We start from the raw sequence: 27,273 nt of genomic DNA on the forward strand, positions 1-27,273 counted from the left end.
GGAAATGCAGATATATTATATCATTGCTTAATTTCAATTTGATCAATCATATCTGTTTTTTAAGCCTATAGTATTAAGACTAAAATCCCAAGACAGGAGCGAACTATCACAGACTCAGTCCCATATGTGCCTTTCTATGTATGTTTAGGCGTAGCCTGCTCATCACATGAACACAATGAACCTACGCGATGGCCTATTTATTAGTAGTAAATATTTTTACTAAAGCTAGTATTTTACAGTAAACACGAACGTACCGTGTGGGTCGCGTCGCTGGTGCGGTTAGTCCTGGCCATACGCGATGAGATCAGATGATGGGCTCCTGGATCTCTGATTGAGCTGAGCGGCAGTTGCCCTATCTCCCTTGATCTCAGTGTTTATGTTTTAGACAGCACAGGGTAGGTGTAAAAACCCATGGTAGCGTAGGGCCAAAAAGTTTAATAAAACTTAGTTTCTATTCATTTAGAAGCTAGAGAGGGAAAGAAAGAATGCGTTTCAGCTTCCATTCCAGTTTGTACACTATTTTAGGATTCTTGTAGATCCCCTCTAACTAAGTATGTCTGCAGTTAAACCGTCCTATACAAATTCAGTCACTCATATCAGCCTTGGTGTTTGTAGGCCTGATCCTTGCAAGTTTCCTACTTGTACTTGTATGCATTTTTTTTTAATAGACCTGTGTTGTGTATTTTGAAAACAAACTTTTTGTTGTGCAATATTGTGCAATCTTGGTACTTGGTAATTCACTACTTTGTACTTAGTAACTATACACAGCTCTGTTGCTGTACACATAATTCACTACTTTGTACTTAGTATATGCACAGCTCTGTCGCTGCACACAATGCGACACGGCATCTGGTCGGGCTATACTGCTTGGTACTTGGTACTTCACTAATTGATACTTGGTAGATGGTCTAGTGTTCCTTTATCAAAAGACCCCAAGCGGAGTTTAACTGGAGGTGGCGGCAGAGGGTGGACTCACTTTGGGAAAACATATTTTGAATCAGCAGTCTACGGTGGCTGAGCTGAGTTAGCTTGAGAGATTTGAATTACCCCGAATCTATGTGAATGTAAATCCTATTTTCATTGTGGTACAGATGGATCTGTCATGTCAGCAGCTCATATCGAATTACACTGTAACCGGTGATCCTTTTTGATAGAACGGTATGATTTCTTACACTTTAGGAAATGGAAGAAATCTGAGACAGGAGTTTTGTGATAGCGTATGATCAATTCAAAGCAGCTGGAAGTTCAAGACTGTACGAGTATGTGGCTTTGCTTGAGGTGAGTTGCTACCGCTTCATTGGCATTTGCAGTTTGAAAGCTGAGAACCAGATGCCATGGCTCAGATTAAAACTTATGCGCGCATCAAGCCCACCAGTAACCCATCCAAACACCTGGATTATGAGACTACCAATGTCAGCATTAGCATCCCTGAGCCTCCGCCATGTGGTCAGATAAGGGACCGGTCATCAACCCTGACCCACAACTTTGGATTCTCGGGAGTGTTTGGTCCGACAGCCTCTCAAAATGAAGTATTTGACCTTGTGGCTTCACATATTGTGGAAGGTAAGATGGTGGTTGATTATGGATGGATGGGGGGGGGGGGGGGGAGGGGCAGGGGTACAAAGGAAACACAAACCCAAGAAGAAGGTAAATGTGGATTGAGTAAAAACAGCACTATCAATAAAACACATTGACCCGTGAAAATATGAGGAAAATTATACGATCGATTCAAAAGTTATGAATTTTTAAACTTTTGGTACCATCATTGCTGGATAAGAAGACTACTATCCCTAGTTCATTATGGCATTATGGACAACAATATCAAGAAATCATAGGGAGAATTCCCCAAAATTTCTGAATTTCATTAAATTGAATTTTCCATGAAAAGTACACATTCCATTGACTAGTTACTGACATTAAATATGTTAGTGTTAATATTATGTTCTCCTGCTTTTTGAAAGAGATAAGTCAAGTGCTCTCACATGCTAGAAAAGTGGAAAAATATGTTGAATTTTGAAGCATGTGAAACTTTACTGTACCATAACCTTCTCATTAAATGCTTTATTTTGCTGAAACCTCAACCATTCTGTCCGTCTGATTCTGCTCCATTGTACAAGTAAAAGCTTTTCAATTTTTGGGAGGGCTTTTACAGTCAGTCAATGGTTTTCATCGCCATAAATATTGCATTCAGTTGCTATAATATGCAATATCATATTCATTATTTACATTATATTTCATTTGCAGCTGCAAATGGTAGCTGTAATCATCTTAAATATAGTTATTTCATTTGTTTACCCTGAATCGAGTGGATGATGACATGGTTTTAATCCTACTAGTGTTGTTGTTTAATGAAAACATTTCACATTTAACAATTTCTACTTGCCATTACTGTCCCTTTGCATTCTGAAATTGTGCTTACCAGGCACAAACTCTGTGAAAGATTACAATTGATGAATTATTGGGAGCTAAAAGAAAGAAAGCCAAAATCCTCAGAAATAAATCACTGCTCCTTTTTCTCAGGAAATGTAATCATGTCCATAAATTTCTTTTTCTATCATAATGTCAAGGGCTTGTGCTAGCATTAAGCTAATGTTTTGTTGGTACAATATCTATTGATCTTGGGCAGTATACTGATAATCTTTAACCTTGCACTTCGTTCAGGGTTTCTCTCTGGATATAATGGCACAATCTTCGCCTACGGACAAACAGGATCTGGGAAGACATACACCATTGAGGGTGGAGCCAAGTCGTACTCGGACAGAGGTTTAGCGCCAAGGTACACTTGGTTTTCTTTTTGTCAAGTCGTGATTTTTTACTTCATTTGCCATGTTTATAATTTTCTGTTTTCCCCTGCGTGCATTTCTTTCTCAACAATTCAAGGTGTTGCTGTTATTTGACAATTTCTTTTAGCTTTTATCTTTAAGCCGTTGTGTACTTTGAGTGCCATTTGACACAAAAAAAACCCATAGCATTGTACACACTGTCCAAAGTCCCTGGGACAGAAAGGATCACTGACACATACAGTTATTTTATCAATAGTTCATGCAACTCAAGCAATTAGAGGTGAGCAGTCTACTTTTTAGTCTATGTTTGTGGATGACTTCAGCTTTATGGCTGTAGTGTTGTCATAAACTATACTATATCTTTGATGCACCTATACAGAATACAGTCTATACAGTCTAATAAACTGTGGGTATTAGACGAAATGGGCATAGCCCATCTGGAAGTAGATCAACTGGTAATGAGGCTAAGTGGTAATTGGACTAAATGTATTGACAAACTGGTTGTAGACGAAATGGGATTAGACCATGTGGGTTGAAACTAAATGGTTATTAGACGAAGTGGGGGTAGACCAAGTGATAGATCACCTTTATATTATTCTCCTGTCTGAGAGATAGAGTTTTTTATTTCTCTTTATATATATCTCACTCATGATCTGTATTTTTTGTTTTCTTTCACAGGGCACTTTCAAAGGTTTACAAATCACTGGAGAGTAAGGAGTTTGATGAACTTACTGTCAAGGTCTCCTATCTTGAAATCTACCAGGAGGTGGGCTATGACCTCTTGAACCCAACCACAAGGCCTGGTAATGTGGTCACTCATCTACCAAAGGTATGTCATCTGCAACTGTACACCCAGTTTGCACTCTGATCCATTTTGTACTACCTGTTGCCGAATTTCCAAAAGAGATGAGGAAGTAAGTGAAATGATATTAAATAAAATGAGATGGGGAATATGTGCCAGTTTCTATAGCAAAACCCAAAGACAAAAAACAGTGGTGGCAGTTTCTCTCTTCATGTGTTATCATTACTTTTTGTAATTATTATAATTGTTTGCAGCACTTTTTGCTAACACAGTGAGTTGCATTTATTGATGTTGTGTTTTATTTTTTTTAAATCAGTATCTTCAGAACTTTTTGCTGGTAATTATCATAATCTATCACCTGTTTTATTGATGCCTGAATACAGTACTTAAATTTCTTTAATATCATCCTTGGTATCTTTTTGAAATTCCTCAGACATTGAGTATGTAACAGGGTAGACTATTACATTTTATTTAAAGCAACCTAGCTATCACTGGCAGGGTTTAAGAAAGCTAGCCATGAGGTAAACTCATATTGATTGAGGAAAAAAAAAAATCACCTAAGTTATTGATGCAAAAGGAGAACCGGCAAATACAGAGTTTTTTAAGTAAAGAGTAAGAAACCTTGATGAAACATAGTTTTTCATTTTACATACATCTGTTTTGTTTTAAATCAATGTTTATAAAAGAGAAATAGTAATCATTACATCTTAATCTATCAGAATCCTTTCTTTTCCCCAAAAAATTTCATTGAAATCAGACATCACATATAGATCAATACATAATTACTATCAGCAGTCATAATTATGTCATGATGATGCCACTTAAACTCATTTTCAAGTTACATTTCTAGCATGTACAAAACCAACAATCTTACAAGGCAGACAAGATGAAGTTGTGATATCAACCTTCTTTTTTTTTTTCATCAGTCTCCATTTTCAGCACTTTCTTTTTCTGAAATAACTTCCTGTTTGCATTTTCAACAGCTTTTGAGCCTGAACCTATGACATATCACAAACTGTATACAACATATTTAGCGAGTCTAATTTTGTGTGAATCAGGATTTTCCAACAATTTCACGAGTGATTGAATTCGCGCTTGTGGAGTATAACTCTGAAGGGAGAAATGTAAGTGTGCACATGACATTCATGCCGAGATCAGAATTAAAACTGATGGATGTTTATAAATTCACAAATAGCACCAGACTCATGAAATTTGCAAAATATTCAGCAAATATTTCTCTCTCTCTCTTTCATGTGGTTGCCTAGGTGACGGTCACCGATGGCCCCAATGACTCCTGCCTTGTGAGGAACCTGTCTGTACATCTTGCTGCTGATGAGAGGGTGGCTCAGTCTCTCCTCCTCCAGGGCCAGGCTACCAGGAAGGTTGCCGAGACACCAATGAACCAGAGATCCTCCCGCTCCCATGCAGTCTTCACCATCTACCTCAAGGCACGGGCAAAGGGTGCCACCACAGTTACCAAGTGGGTGAAGATCCACATCATGCCAGTGTCTTAGTAAAGTCACAGTTGTTCTTAAATGTCAGATATTAAGCATTTTTGTCAGTTTTGCATTTGTTTCATCACTATCATAATCATGCATATCATAAGCTGTGAAGTTTTAAAATGACTGATATTTGTGAAATATGATAGTCTGAGTTGTTGCAGTATACGTTTGTAACCTACCATACATTTTGGAATGCGTGGTCATACATGTGGATATTGTTCCCAAGATAGTGTTGATCAATTTCTTGTATAGCCATTTTTATCCTTTGAAAGAGCAATAATGACCAATCAAAACACATCAGTGTCATGCATGCTTAAAAATGGTTATCTGATACAAACTGGCAATATTTAGCAAAGATATGATATCAAATATGACTTTGAACACAAAGGCAGGAGACAAGTGTGAGAAAAGATTTTTTTTTTTTTTTTAGCTACATCTCACAATGAGGAGTTTTTCAACTTTGAAATATTAAACTTGTAAAAATTGTAATTCATAAAATTGGAATTCATAGAAATTACATGTTTTAAACCTGCCAAAGTTAATTTGAGAGTATCATCAGACATTGATTATACAGGAGACCCTAAGAACTGAACTCGCCCTCAATCTGGACTGCATCCTCTCCCATTAACAGATGCCTGCCATGCCTTCTGCCTGATTATATTTCACATGTTTGTGCATATGTACTTTATCTTACCATGTGTATTTTTTTTTGTTCGATAGTATTGAATAAAAATAAATGCTAAAAATTGTTTTGTCCAGGTCCAAACTGCATCTGGTGGATCTAGCAGGCTCGGAACGAGTGGCCAAGACCAAGATTGCCGGTCAGCGGCTGCACGAGGCGAAGTCCATCAATCTCTCGCTCCACCACCTGGAAGGGGTCATCATCGCCCTGCAAGGGGGCAAGAGTAGGACTGGCGTGGTTATGGGCAGAGCGGTGGGCGGGGCCAGGCGAAGAGCACAGAGTGCGGGCCCAGTCAGAACCAAGAGGCAGGTTGCTGCAATTATGTACCCCCTCTCTATCATCTTTCTAGTTCCAAACATATTGGTATTAATTGCCACCATGTCACATTATTGTGAAGTACAAAAGTATAGTAAGCGGCATAAAAACTTCTTTTCATTATCAATGTGAGGCATTACATATGTGCCAAGAATTTTTCTTAAAATGAAAATGGGGGAGAGGGATAAATAATGATTATCTCTTTTGGTATTTTCACAAGTCTTCCATTTTCCCCTCTCTAGGGTCAGCAGTGCTGCCAGTGTTCGCTCCTTGCCCTACCAGAGGTCCATGACAGTCGGAGACAGGGGAATCCCCCGACACATTCCCTACCGCAACTCCCTCTTGACCATGGTTCTCCGTGACAGTTTAGGTGAGGAATATGTGGACACCTCAGACACTCACTGATACTGACGCTAACACCACAGACACTTACTGATACTGACACTAACACCACAGACACTTACTGATACTGACACAAACACCACAGACACTTACTGATACTGACACAAACACCACAGACACTTACTGATACCGACACTAACACCACAGACACTTACTGATACTGACACTAACACCACAGACACTTACTGATACTGACACTAACACCACAGACACTTACTGATACTGACACTAACACCACAGACACTTACTGATACTGACACTAACACCACAGACACTTACTGATACTGACACTAACACCACTGATCAAGCTTACCATTGGGTCACCGTCTCATTTTTTTTTTTTTTTTCGTCAGAGACAAATTCATCACTTAGCTCAAATTTTGTCCTTGTATCAAGCTCTTGAATCATGTTCCTCGGCGAATACTTGAGGCATGATTAAGTCTTGCTGTCTTGTCCTCATCAAACTGCATTTCTCCTTTTTTTTTCTGTTCTTTTTTTTTTTTTGCCATTCAGTAATGGTGTGTCCTGCAGACACTAACTGTGGATAGGGCCATACTAGTCCAGGCTCAGCGACCCAGAAAAAATGACTTCGTTCAACCCACCCCGCAGAAAAGGTTTGACTGCATGGGGTGGTCGGTTGGACCCTCTGGAACACCCCTAGGTAGTATGTGATATCAAATTGTGGTATCAATGAAATTTTACAGGCCATTTTAGTTGCGACATGACCATATTCTTCAAGGAAGCGTCTGCGCGCACTAAGACTACTACACGTACCACTAGCACTGCTTCAGGCGCCAATGCCAGTGGTGCGTGTTATAGTCTTAGCGTACAAAGACTTTTTCCGCGACAAACATCGGTTTTTGCCTGCAAACTAACTTTTCACGCTAAGCTGGAGTCGGTGTAGTGTAGTTTCCAGACGTTTTTATTTCGTCTTTATTTCTCCGAGTTGAAGCAAGCCAAGTGAGAGTGCATACCCAGCAATTGTGACGCCCGAAACGTTTTTTGTGGCAATCATTGAGCATGCAACCTCACTCGGCTTAGCGCAATACAGCGGGCTTCTGCACAATACACAAGCTGTAACTCAGAGAAATAAATTCGAAATAAAAACAGCTAGAAATTAAGACTAATGTCGGTAACGCTTGTCGCTATTGGGGCACTGAAAATGACAAAATTATCACAGTTTTTGCATTTATTTCACAAAGGATTCATTGAAATGCCTTGAAACTATATATGTGCATGTTGCTAGAGATGTCAGCAATACAATGGGATACATTGTAAGGTATGATATTGTGCATGGTTACCATGGTAACCGGATGCCAACAGGTGATTGGTAACTCCCAAAAATATCTGGAATTTAGACAGGTTTGTTTCTTTTGCCTTTCGTGCACATCACTCATTGTAGATGAGTTCTACACTGTAAAATTAGTCTGGATAAAAAGGGAAAAAACGCCCAAGATTTTTCCCTCATTCTCTCCTCAGCATTAATTCATTACTGCACGTTTTGAATAAGATTTACATATCATGATATTTCATTTTATATATATATATATATATATATATATATATATATATATATATATATATATATATTACAATAGTTAACGAACACAAAAGTACACTTAATTCTTTGATGGATAATCCAGCGCACATGTATATTCCTTCTTTAGAAAGGAATTTATCGGTATTCTTGAATAAACTTCCTTTAAGAACATAAACAATCAATTGCTTTCCTCTGCTCTTTTCCAGGATTGTTTTGAATAACCATCGCTCTGTAAATACTCGAAAGAGCTACTATAGAATATTGGCTTTGCTTTCTGTATTCATCTTATTTTTAAGGGAAATTTGTGTCCATACATTATTAAAAACTATATACATTTGCCTATGCTTTGAAGTCAAATTTGTGTTGAAAGTACGACGGATGCAACTTTTTCATGTATTTTACTATTCGAAAATGATATCTTTCTTTCAGTGGCCGTTTATTATGCCTCTGCTTGCAAAGTTTGCTGTAACTTGAGAATGCTTCAAAATATTCTTCACATATACCTGATGTCGTACACTTTATGCAGAGGGAAGGACATGCTTATTGAGCTTTTTGAAATTATGGACTTTAGTTTTCAAGTTATTGACAACTAAATTCTGATTGGATAATACTGGTTGCCATGGCAACAGGGAAAACTTTTTTAACGAAAATCAATAAAAAAATCGTATATTTTTTTTATTGCATCTATAAGATTAAAAAACAACAACAATGTTTGCAGCAGCAGGAGGCATTTTGGGGGTTACCAGTCACCTTTAGGCATCCGGTTACCATGGTAACCATGCACAATATCATAACTTACAATGAATCCCACTGTATGGATGACATCTCTAGCAACATATACATACATAGTTTTATGCAGTTTTGATGAATTCTTCATGAAATAAATGCAAAAACTGTGTGAGTTTGTCGTTTTCAGTGCCCCAAATAGCGACAAGCGTTTACCGACCCTAGTCTTAATTTCTAGCCGTTTTTTGTCTTTATTTCTCTGAGTTGCAGTTTGTTTATTATGCAGAAGCCCGCTGTATATATTGCGCTAAGTGGAGTGAGAGCACACACCCAGTGATTGCGATTCGGTCGTCACAATCACCGGGTATGCGCTCTCACTCGGCTTGCTTGAACTCTTGAAATAAAGACGAAATAAAAACGGCTAGAAACTACACTACACCGAACCCAGCTTGCCGTGAAAAGTTAGTTTGGTGGCAAAACCCTTGTTTATCGAAGAAAAAGTATATGCGCGCTAAGACTACTACACGCAGCACTGGCACTGGCGCCTGTAGCAGTGCTAGTGGTGCGTGTAATAGTCTTGGCGTGCGCAGACTCTTTTACGTTTGTTCCAACAAATCATGATGAAAAGTGGCCAGTAAAATTCTACTGACACCACAATTTGGAACCACATACTACCTGGGGATGTTCATAGAGGTCCCATCTACCACCTTGTCTGGTCAAACCTTTTCTGCGGGGTGGGTTGAACGAACTCCTTAATTAGGCCTCTTACAGGAATTAGCGCCTTGACTATACACACTGCCAGAGAAAAATCAAAACATTGAAAAATTGTGACAGTTTGATGAAATTTCCAAGGCATCTGTGTCAAAAGCCACCCAAAATATTCACAGAGAATTGCTGCACCATAATTGAGTTTTTTGAGCTTCACCTGAAGTTTTACTGTGACAATTTGCCATGAGCCCACAAACCACCAAGAAATAGTAAAATAATCATGCATTTTGTTATGTTACACTCCTACACCAGGCTACCAAAAAAGGTGAAATGTGCAGCTACATCATAGTCATAATTGCATACAGCAGACTGTTGAACAAATCACAAAAACTTGCCATAATTTATGTCGTAAGTGCCATGACTGCATGATTTGCCATTGCAGCGTGCTGTGTAAGGTCAAACATCACAAGTGTCTGTTATATCATGGTATTTGATTATGGGAATGAATAAAGATGATCCTGACCTCCTTTTCATCATTGTGATCATCATATGGGATTGTTGAATCTTCATGTCTCGGTGCATCATCCAAGTTAATCAACTGAAAGACAGACCTTATTCAAATTGAATGCATACCTTTATCACAAAGTTGTCTCTTACTACCAGCTAGAGTACCAGAATACAAACTGGATTCAAAGTGTTGAAGTGTAATGCAGGTGGGTAGAATAAGTTGCTACTGAATCCTCGGTTGAAACTATTTATAAATTTGAATATATGTTGTTATATTTTTTGTTTTGTTTTGTGGTCATTTTGAACTGAATGATGGATTGGAATTAATAGAAATCTATACATAAAGGTTTGTAAATTACAGCTGCAGCATTTGGCACAGTGCAATCGTTTTTCAAGACAGGTCACACTTTGTAGAAATCCATGAAAATCAGTAGCTGATGGTATGCTTTGGATTAAAAAGAATGATGATCTGTGTAAAATATGGGTACAGAAGTTTTCACAAAAGAGAACTGGGTTGTGTTCATAATTTCTCAACTACAACTTTTTTCATTATTTTGTGTTTTTCAAATGTGCTTCATGTGTCAAGGAGGTAACAAGCTTGCATGGTATTCCCTTTACAATGGTTGGTGTTATCTTTGATAATGTTATCTTTGCTACCTTTGTTTAGTAGGCATTTATTGCTTGTATTTCCTTTCTTTCAAAGGCGTTTTTTTTTTTTTTTTGTCAACTGGTGACTTGTGAATTGGTGAAGTAATCAAAGTGTAATGTATTTTATCTGTGAATGATTTTTTGTTGTTGTATTGGTCATGTTTGCTTTGGTTGTTAAGATGGTGACCAATTGTATTGTATTTTCCATTTTGAAAGGTTAGTGTATTTTTCTTTATTTGTGATCTTGGCTTATTGGTGAGGAGGTATTAACAATTTTGTTTCGTATTTCAGTATCGGTAGTATTTATAGTGTATATTATAGGATTTTTTTTTTTTTTTTGGGGGGGGAGGGTAAATTTTGCTTCAGATAAAAGCAAAGATAACCCCCTTATATTGCATTCACCTTATAAGTGAAAAGTCATTCAATGTATACATGTTTAAGTGCATATGAATACTAAATTACATGTAGAAGGATGTGGGATTTTAAATGTTCAGTATGTGATGTCATGGAATTGTGACAACAGGCACGAACCCACATCCACATTAGATAAAGTGATGTTATTACCTCACATGTGTCCTGTTGTTTAGTAGATCAAAATTTCATAATTGTCATGTTGTTAGTCAACTTATCATGTGATGAATTTGCACTTTGAATAATTACAACTTGGTGTAGGGGCTATTTAATTTGGTAAATTGATCAAATTTGTTTCATGTGGGGAGGAAGTATAAGCAAACATGTGTTTCATTTTTCAAAGGTTTTTTTTCTGTCAATTATTATGTTCCATGAGTCAAAGAAATAACCATCTTGTATTATACTTGCCCTATTTGAAGTTTTTGTTCTCTCTTTTGTTTTGCATTGGTATGTTGTTGAACTTTATGTCTTTCCATCTAGTAAATTCTTTATATATAATTTATGGTTCTGTAGTTTGTGTATCTGGGTTCTTGGGCAAGTGTCGATGGGAATTGTGTGTTACAGTCAAATTAACTCATCCTCAGGGGGTTAAGATTTCTTTGCATGTAAGTGTATGGTTTAACCAAATTGTGTACTACTCATCTTTACATATTTTTTTTTTTCTGTGTATGATCATGCATTTATATGTATATGTTTTTATTCTTTTGCTTGTCCGTTTTGCATCATGTATGCAACAGGCAACCATCTTTAATATATCATTATCAGTTTTTGTTGTTGTTTTTATCAGCGTTTCCTTGTAATTATAATCATAGTGAGACTCGAGCACCAACTCTACTTAGTAAGGTGATCATTGCTCATAGATGTGTGAAAAAGGTACCCAGATTATACTGTATTCCATCTTTCAAAACTTTGCTTTGCTCAAGTCTACTTTGTTTCATATCATTTTATTTCTATTTTATTTGCTTTTTCCCCTTTTTTTGTGTCAAGGTGGTAACTGCTTGACAGCGATGGTAGCGACAATATCGGCAGAGGACATCAACATGAGCGAGTCCCTGTCAACCTGTCGATTTGCCATGAGAGTGGCTGCCATTCAGAACAAGATCAGGTCAGTCATGTGACTTTGGTCATGTTACTTCAGTCATGTTACTTTATCAATGATTGATGATGACTTGGGTGGGAGGGAACCCAACGAATGACCCATCTGAAGGATTTTAACTTCTGTTGAGGGATTTTTTTCTTAACACTTTGAAAGCTCTGAGTGCTGATTGCCACAGAAAACTCCATATTGTTGTATACACTATCCAAAGTCCCTGGCACAGAAAGGGTGAATCCCCAAGATGAGGTTAGGTACCTTTTAGCTCCGTGAAATAGCTTTTCAAACCCTGAAGGTAGTATAGTCATAGTCTGTATACACTTCCAACAACAAAAGTTATCATCTAGTATCAATGGTATGCGGGTTAGTTTAAGTACTTGAGTGTGATGTATGCAATGCACTCCCATCATAACAAACACAGTTATAATGAAATTTTTGTTACAACAAAGTGAAAATCCAGGTCTAAAATTATCAACTATATGTCTTTACATACTTCATTTGTTTGGCTATGACAAAATTTCGATATAACAAAGGGAAACTGCTGGTCCTGAGGACGTCCCTATAACAGGAGTCAACTGTACCTTCAAAGGAAATTTTCCATGATAGCCATTTTTGCAGCTGTCACCAAGAAGCCCACAGCTAGTTGGTAGTGGACAAATATATGCTTTGTTGTCTTTATGCCTCGTGCATGCCGTAATTTCATTGAGCACTGCTTCCCTTGATTAAGTTTTGTTCACTTGGAATATTCCGCCAGAGAACATGCCAAGGAATATTTTACCCATGGGAGAATATTGCAGATGGTCAGCTATCATAAGGTCATATTCATCCAATTTGCTGGCCAGTATTTGACTGACCCATGTAATGTACTCATTTCAGGACTGTGCCTAACACTCAAGATCCTGTTGATCACCTGTTACTCTTATGTTGGCGATAAGATATAGGCACTATGATGATCAGTAAAACACAACCTGTCAGTTAGTTTTAGTTGCATCTGTATTGAAATTGCAGGGTGAAGTTGGAAAACAGTATGGGACACAAACACATATAAATACTACCATAAGTATCAATAGTTTAGCTTCCGTGTTCATTTGTAGCGCCTTAATTTGCACTTACTATGCCATACTAGTGTTATCAAAGCACTTAAAGTTGATATAGTGCAGAACACTTCATGAAGTCTCTGTGTTCTGATTTGAAATGTTTGATAACCTTTCCAATGATATGACATTGTGCCATTTGGTCCTGAACAAAACTGCAGTTTCTATGTTGTTTTTCTGTATGTATGTTTTAATATACTGGTACATGAATCAAGGAGCGATACATGTAGCACATTTAAGTAATATTTGTGCTCTTTTCTTTTCTTTTTCTACCCCCACCCCCACCACCACAACAACAATGTGGAAACTAAACTTATTTCTCCCAGTCGTAATGAGATCGTCGATGATAAGACGGTCATTGCAAAACTACGGAAAAAAATTGTCACTTTGGAGGACGAAATAAACAGACTGAAAAGGAGACTAGCTGAGGACCAAGCAACACAGGTATGTCTGTGGACGTGATGGGGTAGTCCCTCCATTTTCAGATCTCTTTTTTTGTTGTTTTTTTTTGGTCATGCAAATTGCCAGCATCTCTCCAGAATGGCAGCTTATCATATTCATTTCCAGCTGTGTGTATGGTCGATGGAGTTTGCTTTATTTGCCCTTAGAACTGTCCCATCGTCATGCATGCACTGCCAGGTCAACATAAACCTCTCTAATTTCTCCCTGCAATTTTGTTTACATTTGATTTGATGTCATTGTTTTTTCATTGTCCATACATTTACATATAACTTGATGGCATCCCAGTGAGATCTAGAAAAATGAATAGGTTTATAGTCCTCCCTTATTATGTAATACAGTCAACTTTGCTTTTAAAAGTCGACCTTGCATAAGTTGAAAAATTGCCTAATTCAAAGGTCTTTCCAAGTCCTCTTCTCTTTATATTTTATTGATATTCCAATTCCTCATAAGTCAAATTTTCTCTAAGTTGAAGCTATTTCTTCAGTCCAAATAGATTTGACTTTGGCAAGGTTGACTGTCGTTACCTTTCCTGCAATAGTGGTAAACATAAAGTGCAACTGATGGGATATTTGAGCAGTGAAGAGAGGGGAGCTTTTAAACAGCAGTTCATCTAGTTTGCAGTCTTTGAAAAGAATGAGTGTATACAAACAGAAAGCAGAAAAAGTATGATTGCACCCACTGTATGGTCATCGCTAGAGCATAACAGGCATACTCGTTCCGAAAGAGCATGATGGAAATAGATATCCCTCGATGTTATAATGAATGATATGTGATCTTCAGGCAGAGTTGAAAATCTATAGTAGCATCATCTGTAGTAACCATCACAAGGAGTGATGCAGTGCCTATCAGTTTTTAATGCATTTCACGTCAGGTTCAACTTTCATTACTATCCTAAGGTCATTACATATTGAAGCCTTTCTGTAGTGTACTTACACACAATCTGCCCTTTCCTGTTTGTTTCATCATTGCCACCCATCCCAGGAGGTGTACATAAGTTTCTATGCTTATGGAACTTTAAAATATCGTAATTATGACTTCAACTAGTTAAATATTATACAGTTTGAATAGGTAGAAAGGATATACTGAAAAACTGCTCATTAACATTGTGATTTCATGAAATGTATATCATGGTTAGTAAGAGATTATGTGCTTCAGGGTTTGTGCTTTAAGGTTCAAAGAACAAAGAGCAACAGGCCACAATGTGGTACATGCTAACTGGGCCCCTGCACTACTCATATTTTGCATTCATAATATTAGCCTGTCAGCCTTGTGTTTCTGCACAGCATGTAGTGAGTCAATTTGTGGTGGTGGATTGTGGTGATTGAATGACCCATATGTATGTCCGTTTATTTCATTCATTGCAGTGAGCAGTGGGTTAAATTGTGGTGGTGGGTTGTGGTGATTGAATGATTGGTGTGGATTCATGTCAGTTTATTTCATTCATTGCAGTCATCACACTCAAGCCACACAAAGAGTATTCATCCCAATTACCACCAAGACAGCCTGTCTCATCCAGAACCTCCACACCCATCTCACACTTCATCGCCACGCATGCATCAGCCCACCTCATTGGCTGATTATCCCCCTGCCCCTCTGGCTCCAGCCAATGGGAGTGGACTTAACAGAGAGGGCAGGCATCTGTGTGCCAGGCTTGTGCAAGGCTATGTGAGTGGGAAGATTAAAGACCCAGTAGCAGCAGGTGTGTAATACACAGTACATCATTCATCTTCATATATTTATGTCTTCTATCAATCCATGCAATATACTCATACACATGTGCATATATTTGTCAGTTTTAGATATTTCATCTACCATACATTCATCTGATTCTTTCACTATCTCACCGGCTTCGACATCTACCAACAATCTGTTTTTCTACCTCGATCATCACTGTGGGTGTGAGGTCTCCTTCTCTATCTTTATGATTATGATGCTGTATTGTCTGTCTATTTGTCAAATCATCTCCATGCCATTTATACCTCTGTGATGCTTTTCTGATTTTTTTTTCCAGCTTTGTGATTATGTGAGCTTTTTACCCCCTCTACCCTGCTTTATTGAAGCTCCTGTATGCCTCATTGCAGACGCATTTACATCTTTTCTTGCTCTCTTTTTTTCCGTTCATCTTTTATGCTCCAGTCAATATGAATGCTCTGTGTCTTGAATATGCAACTTTATTTACTCTTCTCTAATATGTTTTTTTTTTTTTTTTTTAATTGTAAAGTATGTCCATTCTTGTCGTATTTTATCTCTGTCTTTTCTTGCAGTTGATTTTGCTTGTATATACAAAGATGATGAAATACTATGAACCGGCATAGCATAGAACCTTTGGCAGATGAGGTGGTATTCATGTGGCTTCTTTCAAGCAATATTCAACCATTTGACATAGCAAAGCTGCATGTATTTCCACAGAAAAATAAAACAGGCACTTCACTTCACCACAAATTGTTCAAGTTGAATAAGTCTGGAAGAAGCTTGATTTAATAAGATTTTGCCACTGCTTGTGACTGTCAGTAGCCATGCAGTTCCACAGCATCTTTGGTTACGTGGGTCCCACTTCTAGGCATGTTTCTCACTGTAGCTAGCAATCCAATGTGCTCACATGATGACTTAGATACAGATATATAGGGATCTCTGATGTGCTTAAAGGACAAGTCCACCTTCATAAACATAAGGATTGAGAGAATGTAGCAATATTAGTAGAACACATCATTGAAAGTTTGAGGAAAATCGAACAATCCGTTCAAAAGTTATGAATTTTTGAAGTTTTTGTGCAGTAACCGCTGGATGAGAAGACTACTGCAGTGTATGAATAACTTAGATGTCACATGCGTACAACAATATAAGGAAAATATAAAGAGATTTTCACAAAATTTCATCTTTTGAAAAAAGTACACATTCCCTTGACTCGTTACCGACATATGTTATGGGTAATATTATTCCCCCTGCCCTTAGAAAGAGGCAAGTCAAGTGTTCTTTTGTTATGCGAAAAAAGTGAAAATATGTTAAATTTTCTTTACATTTTCTTTATACTGTTGTACGCATATGACTCATAAGCTATAGTAGTCTCCTCATACAGCGGTTCCAACACAAAAATTTGAAAAATTCATAACTTTTGCATCGATTGTCCAATTTTCCTCAAACTTTCACTGATGTGTTCTACTAATATTGCTGCATTCTCTCAATCCTTATGTTTATGAAGGTGAACTTGTCCTTTAAATTGATTTTGCACTGAAAAGTGTGCAGTTATTGATCACATCCCATAATTACTAGCCTCCCCCACCTCTCACGATCTCATTCTTTCACTAATTCTCTCTCCCTCACCAGGCATCTCAGATTTCTCGCGATTCAGAGAATGCCTGAAGCTCCTGAGGGATATGATCATCAGATCCTATGCCTACCACCAGAAGTACAACCCCACCCTTGGTTTCCTGCAACGTGAAGGGCAGACCGGCTCGGCAGAGAGGTCAGATGTCAAAGGTCAGGAGACTGAGCAACCCCCAGAGGTTACGGCAGTGAAAGGGAAGCCCAGGTTAAATGGTTAGTGTTGCATTGTGGGTATGAATCAGATGCAATTGAAGCATCAAAGTAGTAGCAGAGGAAAAGAGAAATCTCTAAATCTTGGCATGAATGTATTAATAATGATAACAATGACAATATTACTGATCATAATAGCAAAACTATTAACAATAATTATATAATAATAGTGAAAATGATAGACCGTTATGCAGTTCGTACTGTGCACCGAATTTGTATATTTTCATGCAGTTTTTCACACAGTTTCTAATGAGCTTCTGCTCAGAGCTTCTGCTCACGTGGTGAAAATTTTCTGTGGGTCAGCCATAAATTCACAAAATAAAGTACATGTACAGCTCATTTTCATGACATAACAAATTACATTTGACTGTTACTAATTTTCTAAGTATGCAAACCTTACATTTTAGATGAAATACTGTATTTTTCTCTTTATTTTGCTGTTATTATTGTTAAAGGGTCATCCAAGGCATACAAGAGTCCATTTGAAAAGAAGCGTGACAAGGACATCTCATGGCTGGGCCGGAGCGTGCAGTCCCGCATCGCAGAGCAGAAACAGCAGAAGAGAGACCTGATGGAGTTTAAGACCATACTGAAGCAGCAGCAGTTGGAGAATGCTATCAGGGATCTTGGGTAAGCAAGCCCTTGGAAGATTAGGCATAATTTGCCATTTGCAGATGAAACAAAAACCCAGATTTAGTGCTTCAAAATAGTTCTGAAATGTGAGTTAGGGATAGAAAGAATCAATGTAAAAATGTTAATCACTTTTAATCAATGTTAAAGGGTGTGTAACAGTTCTGGTCGAGGTGACGATTTAGCTTTTAACGTTTTGTGAGATATTCAGAAACCACTCTATAAGATGTCAAAGAGCATGCAATTCTAAGGGGTATCAAAAGTTTATTTGATGAAAATCGGTTTTGAAATGGCTGAGATATCCAAAAACAAGGTGAAACAAAGAGATCCTAATAAAGTTGTGGCATGTCGCCTTTTATTATTAGCACTTTTTGGGATATCTCAGCCATTTGAAAACCAATTTTCATCAAATAAATGTTGAATCCTTCTTAAAATTACATGCTCTTTCATATTTCATAAGAGGCTTTTCATTATCTCACTTAGGAATGTTCAAAACATGAATCCCCACCTCAACCAGTACTGTACAGTCCCTTTAAGTATTGTTAGATATATAAAATGCAAACAATAGCTATAATAAAATTGTTTCTAGAATAAACCGTCCACAGTTATCATTTGTCAAGAAAATTAGTACTTTCTCCTTATACATGTATTTCGGGCTTTATTGCCAAATATTTATGTGGTAGAATGTTTTGAGATACAACTGACCTACACATATGCATCAAATGTGATAACTCAAACATTTGTTAAATCACTGCTCCCAGTGGTAGACAATACCTTTAAGACCATACTGAAGCAGCAGCAGTTAGAAAATGCCATCAGGGATCTCTGTTAAGTCAGCCCTTGAAATTTCCCTAGGTACAGATTAGAAAGTCCATGTAGAGATTGGGCTGCACAGTCTTTGTTTCTGGTCCACAGTCCAGCTCAGAAGGACATCACGTTCCAGCATGGGTGAAGGCATAATTCTGACAAATGTGCTACAAAGGCCATAATTTCAGTCAGTTGATAAAATTTTATACGTGGATGAAAGCGTGGTTTTGACAAATGTTGACTCAAATCTGTAATTTCAAGCAAATGACAGCTGAAACCCTTCTTTTGAAGGTGAAAGCAGGTATTATTTGCCCATGTGATTTTCAAGACCTCCAGAAATCTGTACCAGGTTTACTGCTTCTGGAGGGTGTATGTATGAACGTACATATGTGTGTACTGTTATATATATTTATTCATGTGTACATGCATGTTTAAATGTTCACGTTTTATACATACAGGCATGTCTGTATGTCTGTATATAAGTAGTATGGACGTGCAAATTATCTACTCGGCATCTATGTACGGGATATGTTGTATATCATGTGCATATGTCTGTTAGATTGGGATACTTTCCATTTCATATCCACCCCTCACCTCAGTTTTTCATAGTGTGTTTGATAAGCTAGAAGTGCAAAAAATGAGCACACATGAAAGTACTGTACAGAAAACACATTCATGCTAGATTGAATCTTCTGTGCAGGGGCAAGATCGGCATGACAACAGACCATCTGGAGAAGCAGAGTGCATTGGTGCAGAGACTGAGAGAGTGCAAAGCTAGCCGGGAACAGATCACTGCTGAGAAGATTGCTGAGAAACAACTGGCAAAGAGACTAGTAAGTATAAATTCCTCAATATTGTAAGTTGTGGCGGTCACACAAGGCTTGTGTTTTGCAAGGGTATTTTCCTCCCGCTGGAGCAAAGCCACTCTATGCTGTGAATGAATTGAAATCCATGTCCTCACATCACTGCAACAATGATCAAGTCTTTACATGATACAAGCCACAATGGTTGTTAAATCAAGATGTTTTTTGATGCAGAACACATAATTTATTTTTTGCATGTTGAAAACAGTCATTCGTCATGTCACTTTACCATCTATGCTTGGTATTGCAACTCAGCTGTAGGTATTACCCTTAGCAGTTACAAGTCTGTTAATGATGTGTATTATGATTTTTATGCCTCCGCAACGAAGTGGCCGGAGGCATTATGTTTTCGGGTCGTCCGTCCGTCCGTCCGTCCGTCCGTCCGTACGTCCGTCCGTCCCGTTTTGTTTTTGTCGATATCTCAAGAACCGTATGGTGGTTTTACATCAAACTTGGTATGAGGGTATATCCTTGGGGGATAATACTTTGTGTGGATTTTAGGGTCACAGGGTCAAAGGTCAAAGGTCATAGGTTATTTTGTGAAGAAAAAAAAATTGAAATTTCATGTTTTTCTCCATATCTCGCAAATGGTTCAAGGTATCTTCATGGAACTTAGTATATATGCTTGTACCGGTGGGCAGTGATTATCTAGGGAAGTTGGGGGTCATGGGTCAAAGGTCAGGGGGTCAAAGGTCAAGGTCAACTCCTCAAGTACTTTCCTTAAAATGCAATATGCCTGAAGGTTTTTTTTTTTTTAAACTTGATGTATGGCATGTATTACCCAATATATATTTTTGGGGAAGTTTCTTGCCAAAAGGTCAAAGGTCAAAAGGTAAAAGGTCAAGTGAAAGTGCTAAATTGCACTTTTTCCTCCATATCTCGAAAGTAACTCAAGGTATCATCATGAAACTTACATATTTATGCATGTTCAACCTAACAGTGATTCTCTTTGGAACTGTGAGGTCAAAGGTCAAAGGCCAGGTTTAGATAATGCTATTTTCCCATTTGATACTGAAATTATACTTTTTCTCAATACCTTGAAAATTACTCAATGCATAAACTTATAAAAGGGTCAAAAGTCAAGTAAAAATCATCAGTTCCCCAAATACCTGCACTCTGACATTTTAATCATTCATCCAATTGAACCTAGTTCTAGGAAAGTGAACTTTCAGCACATTTGTGTCAAACCTGTCATTTTAATATTTTGCCAATTGTGTGAAACTGTCATCACACATTGTCAAGACATTGTACTATAGACCTATTAGGAGAACCATGCATTATGGCGGAGGCATATCAGTAGCCGTAGCGATATATCTAGTTTCTTTTATTACATCCAAAATGTCAAAATAAATCAGATAGTGGAAGACTTGTACCTTGGTATCGGCTGAAAACAAATTGAGCACATTAAAGTGTAATGCCTCTCCATGTCTAATGGAATTTTTAAAAAAAAGAAAAGAAAAAATGTGATCATGTGATAAACTTTTTTGGCACATTAAGAGGCATTCCTTGAAAGGTTTACTTTAGTATATGTAAGAGCATGATCTGATATGAGGTATCAGGTCAGTCATGATCTGTGGTACCTCGACAATATTTCAAATGTATGTACAGCTGCTAACTATTGTGCTCTTTTAAACAAAGAAAATGTGTAAATAAGTGTGTTCAATAGATTTTGCTTTTTGATGAATTTGATCGAGCTTGCATATTATATGTAATTTCTCTTTTTCAAAACCAAATCATGAATTTTGTCAGAGAATATTTGCTTTTTCTTGATGTTGTTCCTGTGTTTGTTTTTACTGCACACTAGTGTGTTTCTAGATGTGCAGTTGTTAGCAGCACTGTAATTGGTTGTCTTTGTTTCCCGAGTATCAGAGAATGAATTAATATCTTATTTTTGGTTGGGGAGGGAATTGTTCACATTTCTACATTTTGCTACCAAGAGATACCATGTAATGCAGCCTCATGATCTTGTTAACTCCTCAGGCAAAATACGAGAAGCGCTTCCAGCTAGCTCAAGAACATCTTGAGATTGTAAAGAACCACCTGGAACTTCAGGAGAGGGTTTTGAAATCCAGACAGGCAGCCAATGGAAAGCAAGGATTTGACAGGGAGGGCCCAGACAGCCAATCAGAATCCAGCAATCCTTTACCTGGCACCATGGAGTCACTCTCTCTTCCTCTCCAACCATCTCTGTCCTCGCCAAGGGGAGTTGGTGGGGGAAAGAGGCACCCAACCTTAAATGGCCAGTCACATCAATTGTTAGATGAGCAGCTGCTTGGTGAGGCACCAGCCAGCCAATCAGGAAGCCTGACTGATAGGATTGTGGAGAGCTGCAGACACAAGAGCGGGAGGGTGGATTCAAAACGAGTGCTGGATATACTAAAGACAGAAGAAAAGAAACAAAACAAGGTATACAGAGAGAAAGAAACTCACAAATGTTGGAAATTTCAATCAAGCAGATAACTACAAAACATATTCCTGCAGTTTGGCACACAGTCTTGAGATGTACATGTCTTGAAATTTATACTTTTTGTAAAGTCCGTATCGGAGGGAACAGGGACATGAAAACAATAGCATCTTATGCCTGTACTAATCCCTCTAGTAATCATCAATCCCGTGTGAGCTGAAATCATATTGAGAGATATGATATGCAGCATTTTGCCACCAACAAGATAAAAGTTTCAGTACTAACTGCTTTGAATTTCAATGAATTGCATCAATTTCTTACCTGCATACACATGACTGTAGTTTGGAAGGTGTGAGGCATTTTATGGCTTTGGTTTGTCTTTGAAGTGCAACTGCATTTGCTGGCAATTGCAGTTGGAAGGAGTGTTTTGTTCTGCTTTTGTTTTGTTTTGTTTTGTTTTTTTGAGGACGAGTGGTCATATTAGATCCATTCAACATATAGTGGACTTCGCTAAGGCAGAAATATTACATGTGCCATAAAATTCCTTGCATGCTGGGAACAAGTAGAAAGTCAAGCTATGTGGAGATCAGAATAAAAGCGAGGACACTGTGTAATATGTTCTGTTCTAGTGGAAAGGATAGATGTGGGTTGGACTAGTTTCATACCTTTGCAACAGAATTAGTGATCATTCTTGGAATCCCTGTTTATCTTTGACTCAGGCTCAGAAGGAGATTCAGAAGGAGAGGATTGCAAACTTTGTGCAGCACTTCACTCTGAAGGAAGAGGCAACGCTGTCCAAGCTGAGGCACTTCAAGGAACAGCTGAAGAGACAGCAGCAATTGCAGCGAGAGGAGCAGCGAAATGGGAGAGGTCAATCTCCATCAGGTGTGGATCATGAGGCAAATGCAGGCCATCATGTGACAGGCATGGGGGAGCCATGTACAGATCATGTGACAGGCATGGGGGATCCACGCTTTGATCACGTGCAGCATGCATGGGCTCAAGGTGACGTACTACAGTCGCGATCGAGGACAAGCCAGTCACAGATGCCCCATTCACGCAGTAACAGTCAAGGTGGCTACCCAGGGGCTGCTTGGGAGAAAAGTGGAGACTCATGGACGGCATCACCAGATGACCCATCTGTATTTCAGCCAGGCAGTCCGGACATGGTGTGGTCAGTGGAGAGAGGCAAAGATGTCTCTTCTCTTTCACAAGTCAGTCAGGAAAACAGGCAATGTGATAATCATCACAGCACCCCAGACAAGGATAATGCTCTCCGGTCCAGTTCTGAACTGACCTTACCTAATGGCAATGATCTAGACAACAATTCATCAACATCCTCTCCTGCTCAAGGCACACCAACACATCCGCAGTTGGTACCAGGAACAGGTTTACCAAACCACGTGTTTGTCAAAACAAATAACAGAAGTGCAGCTTCTACCATCATCACTCCACAACGCTCTAGCTCTTCCATTTCTTCCAAAGTTGGTTCCTGGACAGCTATGCATGAGCATGAAGGCACTGTTCCATCAAACACTTCTCAGGAGAAAGGAGTACCTGTAATCAATCCCGTCTTCCATGGTTCTCCAGCCTATGAAACTGACAGAACCTCACAACCAAGTTCTTCCATAACCGCCATTGAGTGCTCTCCACCTGCAACAATGGAAACACGTGCAGCTGGCCATCTTGATTCAGTTAACTCTGACATGAAAGCGCCCTCACAGTCAGACCTAGCCAGCATTTCGTCAGCCTCTGGTACATCAGAGAGTGCCTTTCAAACCCAGAGCATGCATTCGGACAGTCTTGCGAGCCTTCGTGCAGCAGAGTCTCTGAGGTACAGCTCGTCTTCTCTGGGGCAAGGTTCCTTTGATGCAGCACTGGCCTCCATGTTGCACCAAGACCGACACTCTAGCAGAGATTCACAGGCAGAGAGCTTGACAAGTACTCTCTCTTCTTTTAGCAGCCCAATGCAAAAAGTGGTAAGGCCAAACTTTCGAGGAATTCTGTTCATTTTCTTTTTGTTTTAAAACTGATGTATTAATTGATATGAATCATTTGACCATTCTACCATGTATTCTTGTCAAACCTATCGTTATAATTGTCATAATTACTGGAGTAAATATTGTTGTAATACTTATAGAGACACAATTATCATAATTTCTGTAGTAGCAAAAGTATTTGATGAAATACATGACATCACAACTGTGATGGCCCAAATACTGTTGACATTATTACCATGGTGAAGATGATTATATAAGAAATTGATATAAGAAATTATGGCTGTCACAGCAACATTTGAAAAGTTACTTTTATGACCAGTGATAAATTAGGGTCCGGTCAGAGAAGTAAGATGTATTCAATCATCTAGTGTTTATATCTCCAAATTATACACTTACAGGGATGGCACAGTATTGGTGGAGATGAGAATTGTGCTTTTAACTTTTTGCGAGATACCAAGAAAACACTTATGATATAGTACAGAGCATACCATTTTAAGAGGAATTCAAAGTTTATTTGATGAAAATCGGGTTTGGAATGACTGAAACATCCACAAACAAAGTAAAACAAAGCGATCATAACAAAGTATGGGTCCCACACTTCATTAGAATCGCCCTTTTTTGGATATCTCAGCCATTTCAAAACCAATTTTCATCAAATAAATGTTGAATTCCTCATAGAATTACATGCTTTTTCATATTTCATAAGAGGTTTCTCATTATCTCACCAAAAAATGTTAGAAACCTGAAATTAGGTCTCAACCAAAACTATAATGATCCCTTTAAGTACGTTTGTTTGTCTGTGTTTTTGTCGAAAGTAAAATTGTGTGTAGATGTTGTTTCCCCTCTCTTTCCCTGAGTTAGCCATGAAGATACATTCAGGGTTGTAGTTTTTTTTATGCCTCCGCCACGAAGTGGTGCCGGAGGCATTATGTTTTCGGGTTGTCCGTCCTTCCGTCCTTCCGTCCGTCCGTCCATAATGAATTTTGTGGACAAGGTAACTATCAAAATCTGTTGAGGTATCCTAATGAAACTTGGCATGTATGTGTATTAGGGGGTGAAGTTGTGCCTATCAACTTTTGGGTGCACATGCTCAAGGTCAAAGGTCAAAAGGTCAAGGTCAAATACATAAAATTTCACTATTTCCACCATATCTATTGAATGCCTGAAGATATTTTCTTGAAACTTTGTGTATACATGTATTACCCAATTAAGATTCTCTGGTGAAAGTTTGGGACATTAGGTCAAAGGTCAAAGGTCAAAAGGTCAGGGTCAAATACATCAAATTTCACTATTTCCACCATATCTATTGAATGCCTGAAGATATTTTCTTGAAACTTAGTGTATACATGTATTACCCAATTAAGATTCTCTGGTGAAAGTTTGGGTCATGAGGTCAAAGGTCAAAGGTCAAAAGGTCAGGGTCAAATACATAAAATTTCACTATTTCCACCATATCTATTGAATACCTGAAGATATTTTCTTGAAACTTAGTGTATACATGTATTACCCAATTAAGATTCTCTGGTGAAAGTTTGGGTCATGAGGTCAAAGGTCAAAGGTCAAAAGGTCAAGTAAGAATATTAAAACTTCTTTTTTTTTCTCCGTACCTTGGAAAATTGTTCAAGGTATCTTTATGGAATATAGTATATACATGTACTGACTGGAAGTGATTATCTAGAGAATGTAGAGTTCATGGGGTCAAAGGTCAGGGGTCAAAGGTCAAGTGCAACACTTCAAAATTTTACTATTTCCTTCATATTTATGCAATGCCAGCAGGGTTATTTTTTTTTAACACTTGGTGTATGCATGTGTAACCTAATAGAAATTCTCTGGAAGTTTTTTTTTTTCTTCTTTTTTTGCCTCAAAGGTCAAAAGGTCAAAGATCAAGTGAAAGTTCTGAACTAACTTTTTTCTCCATATCTCGGAAGTGGCTCAAGTTATCTTGAAACTTAGTACATATTATGTATGTTCTACCTGAAAGTGATTATCTTATGAATTTTAGGGTCAAGGGCCAGATGAAAATGGTAACAATTTACTATTCAATTCAGAAATTGCACTTTTTCTCCACACCTGTACCTTGAAAATTACTCAATGCCTAAATGTATGAATGGGTCAAAGTCAAGTTAAAATCCTTAAATCCCTAGATACATGCTCTCCTATTCATCCAATTAAACCTAGGTCAAGGAAGGTGAACATTCAACACATTTGTGACAAACTTGTCATTTCAATATTTTGCCAATTTTGTGAAAATGTAATCACACATTGTCCACATGTACTATCTAGACCTTTTGGGAAAATCATGCATTATGGCGGAGGCATACCAGTCGCCAGAGCGACATTTCTAGTCTTTCTTAATACAAGGACAACAGATGTATTATGCCAATGAAATTGTTCTGTGTGATGCAATGAATAATTCAATACAGTGCACTCCCATTATAATGGTTGACAAAATTCTTGTTAGAATGAAGTAAAACTTCAGGTACCAAAATTGTCATCTATATATCTTTATATACACTACTGTATGGGTATGATGAAAATGTGATATAATGAAAGAAATACCACAGTCCCAAGGACCTCATTGTTAACAGGAGTGCACTGTATTTTTTGTATCTTTCTGGAAGTCATTCTTCATCATCAGAAAATAAAGAGATTTATGCTGTTTTGCTTCATCAAATGATTTAAGGCGTTTCAGCTTACTTTAGAGACGTTTTTGATTGTTCTACAATCTTGTTTGTACAGCAACAAGATCAAGACATCACCACTGCTCTGAAGTCCAAGCTTCTCGGCTACCTGGCAGACAAGCCTCACTCCGCTGCCACAGCACGGTCAGCAAACTCATCCACCAGCAGCCAGTCTTCCCTCCATGGCAGATGGTCCAGGACAAGCACCTACACACACCCTATGACAAGGCCGAGAGAGTCCATTTTAAGACAGGGGGAAAACGAGCATCTATCAGAGGTGAGGGGCACACCCTCTGTGACCTCATGGGACATTTCATCCGTGCACTCGGACACTTCCTCCCATGTGCCCCAAAATGTTTCTGAGATACAATCGAGAGGATTCAAAAGTAACGCTGACATGTCTTTCTCTTCTGCTGTTTCACCCCAAACCAAAGCTTCACCACATGTGGATGCCAGGACCTTTGACATTGAACTCGGCTCAGAGTTGGCACTCAGTGGGCACCTGGTGAGAGATGTGAGTTCAAAGGTCAGATCAATTAAGGAGACGGAAGGTGAAAAGTCATACCTCTCCGCTGCCAGGGAGAACAAGACCAGGGTTCAAAAAATCCGGAAGGCTGTGAAGTCTGCAGAGATCATACAAAAAGCGTGGCGAAAGTATAAAGGAAACCAGCCGTTATAA

At 38.3% G+C, this 27,273-nt stretch overlaps 1 protein-coding gene across 1 annotated transcript; it reads left to right on the top strand.

The window, feature by feature from the left end:
• Window positions 1-818: 818 nt before the first annotated feature.
• LOC139743018 (uncharacterized) lies at window positions 819-27,273 on the top strand. The gene is made up of 16 exons (XM_071653524.1): window positions 819-1,563; window positions 2,662-2,776; window positions 3,462-3,612; window positions 4,851-5,065; window positions 5,847-6,074; window positions 6,327-6,454; window positions 12,014-12,131; window positions 13,540-13,657; window positions 15,149-15,374; window positions 17,000-17,212; window positions 17,665-17,839; window positions 19,347-19,479; window positions 21,490-21,668; window positions 21,732-21,915; window positions 22,633-23,892; window positions 26,653-27,273. The coding sequence occupies exons 1-16, from the start codon at window positions 1,335-1,337 to the stop codon at window positions 27,271-27,273; spliced, it is 4,293 nt and encodes a 1,430-aa protein (XP_071509625.1). The 5' UTR covers window positions 819-1,334.

The sequence above is a fragment of the Diadema antillarum genome, unplaced genomic scaffold (genome assembly GCF_040938485.1).
Source record: "Diadema antillarum isolate AM-2024a unplaced genomic scaffold, OU_Dant_1.0 seq00001042_RagTag, whole genome shotgun sequence".
Classification (NCBI taxonomy): Eukaryota; Metazoa; Echinodermata; class Echinoidea; order Diadematoida; family Diadematidae; genus Diadema; species Diadema antillarum.

Excerpts from the sequence above, each read along its gene's own strand:
- LOC139743018 (XM_071653524.1), top strand. The coding sequence starts at position 1,335 with ATGGCTCAGATTAAAACTTATGCGCGCATCAAGCCCACCAGTAACCCA. Across the intron at positions 12,132-13,539 it reads GCCATTCAGAACAAGATCAG|TCGTAATGAGATCGTCGATG; the intron begins GTCAGTCATGTG and ends TATTTCTCCCAG. Across the intron at positions 13,658-15,148 it reads CTGAGGACCAAGCAACACAG|AGTATTCATCCCAATTACCA; the intron begins GTATGTCTGTGG and ends AGCCACACAAAG.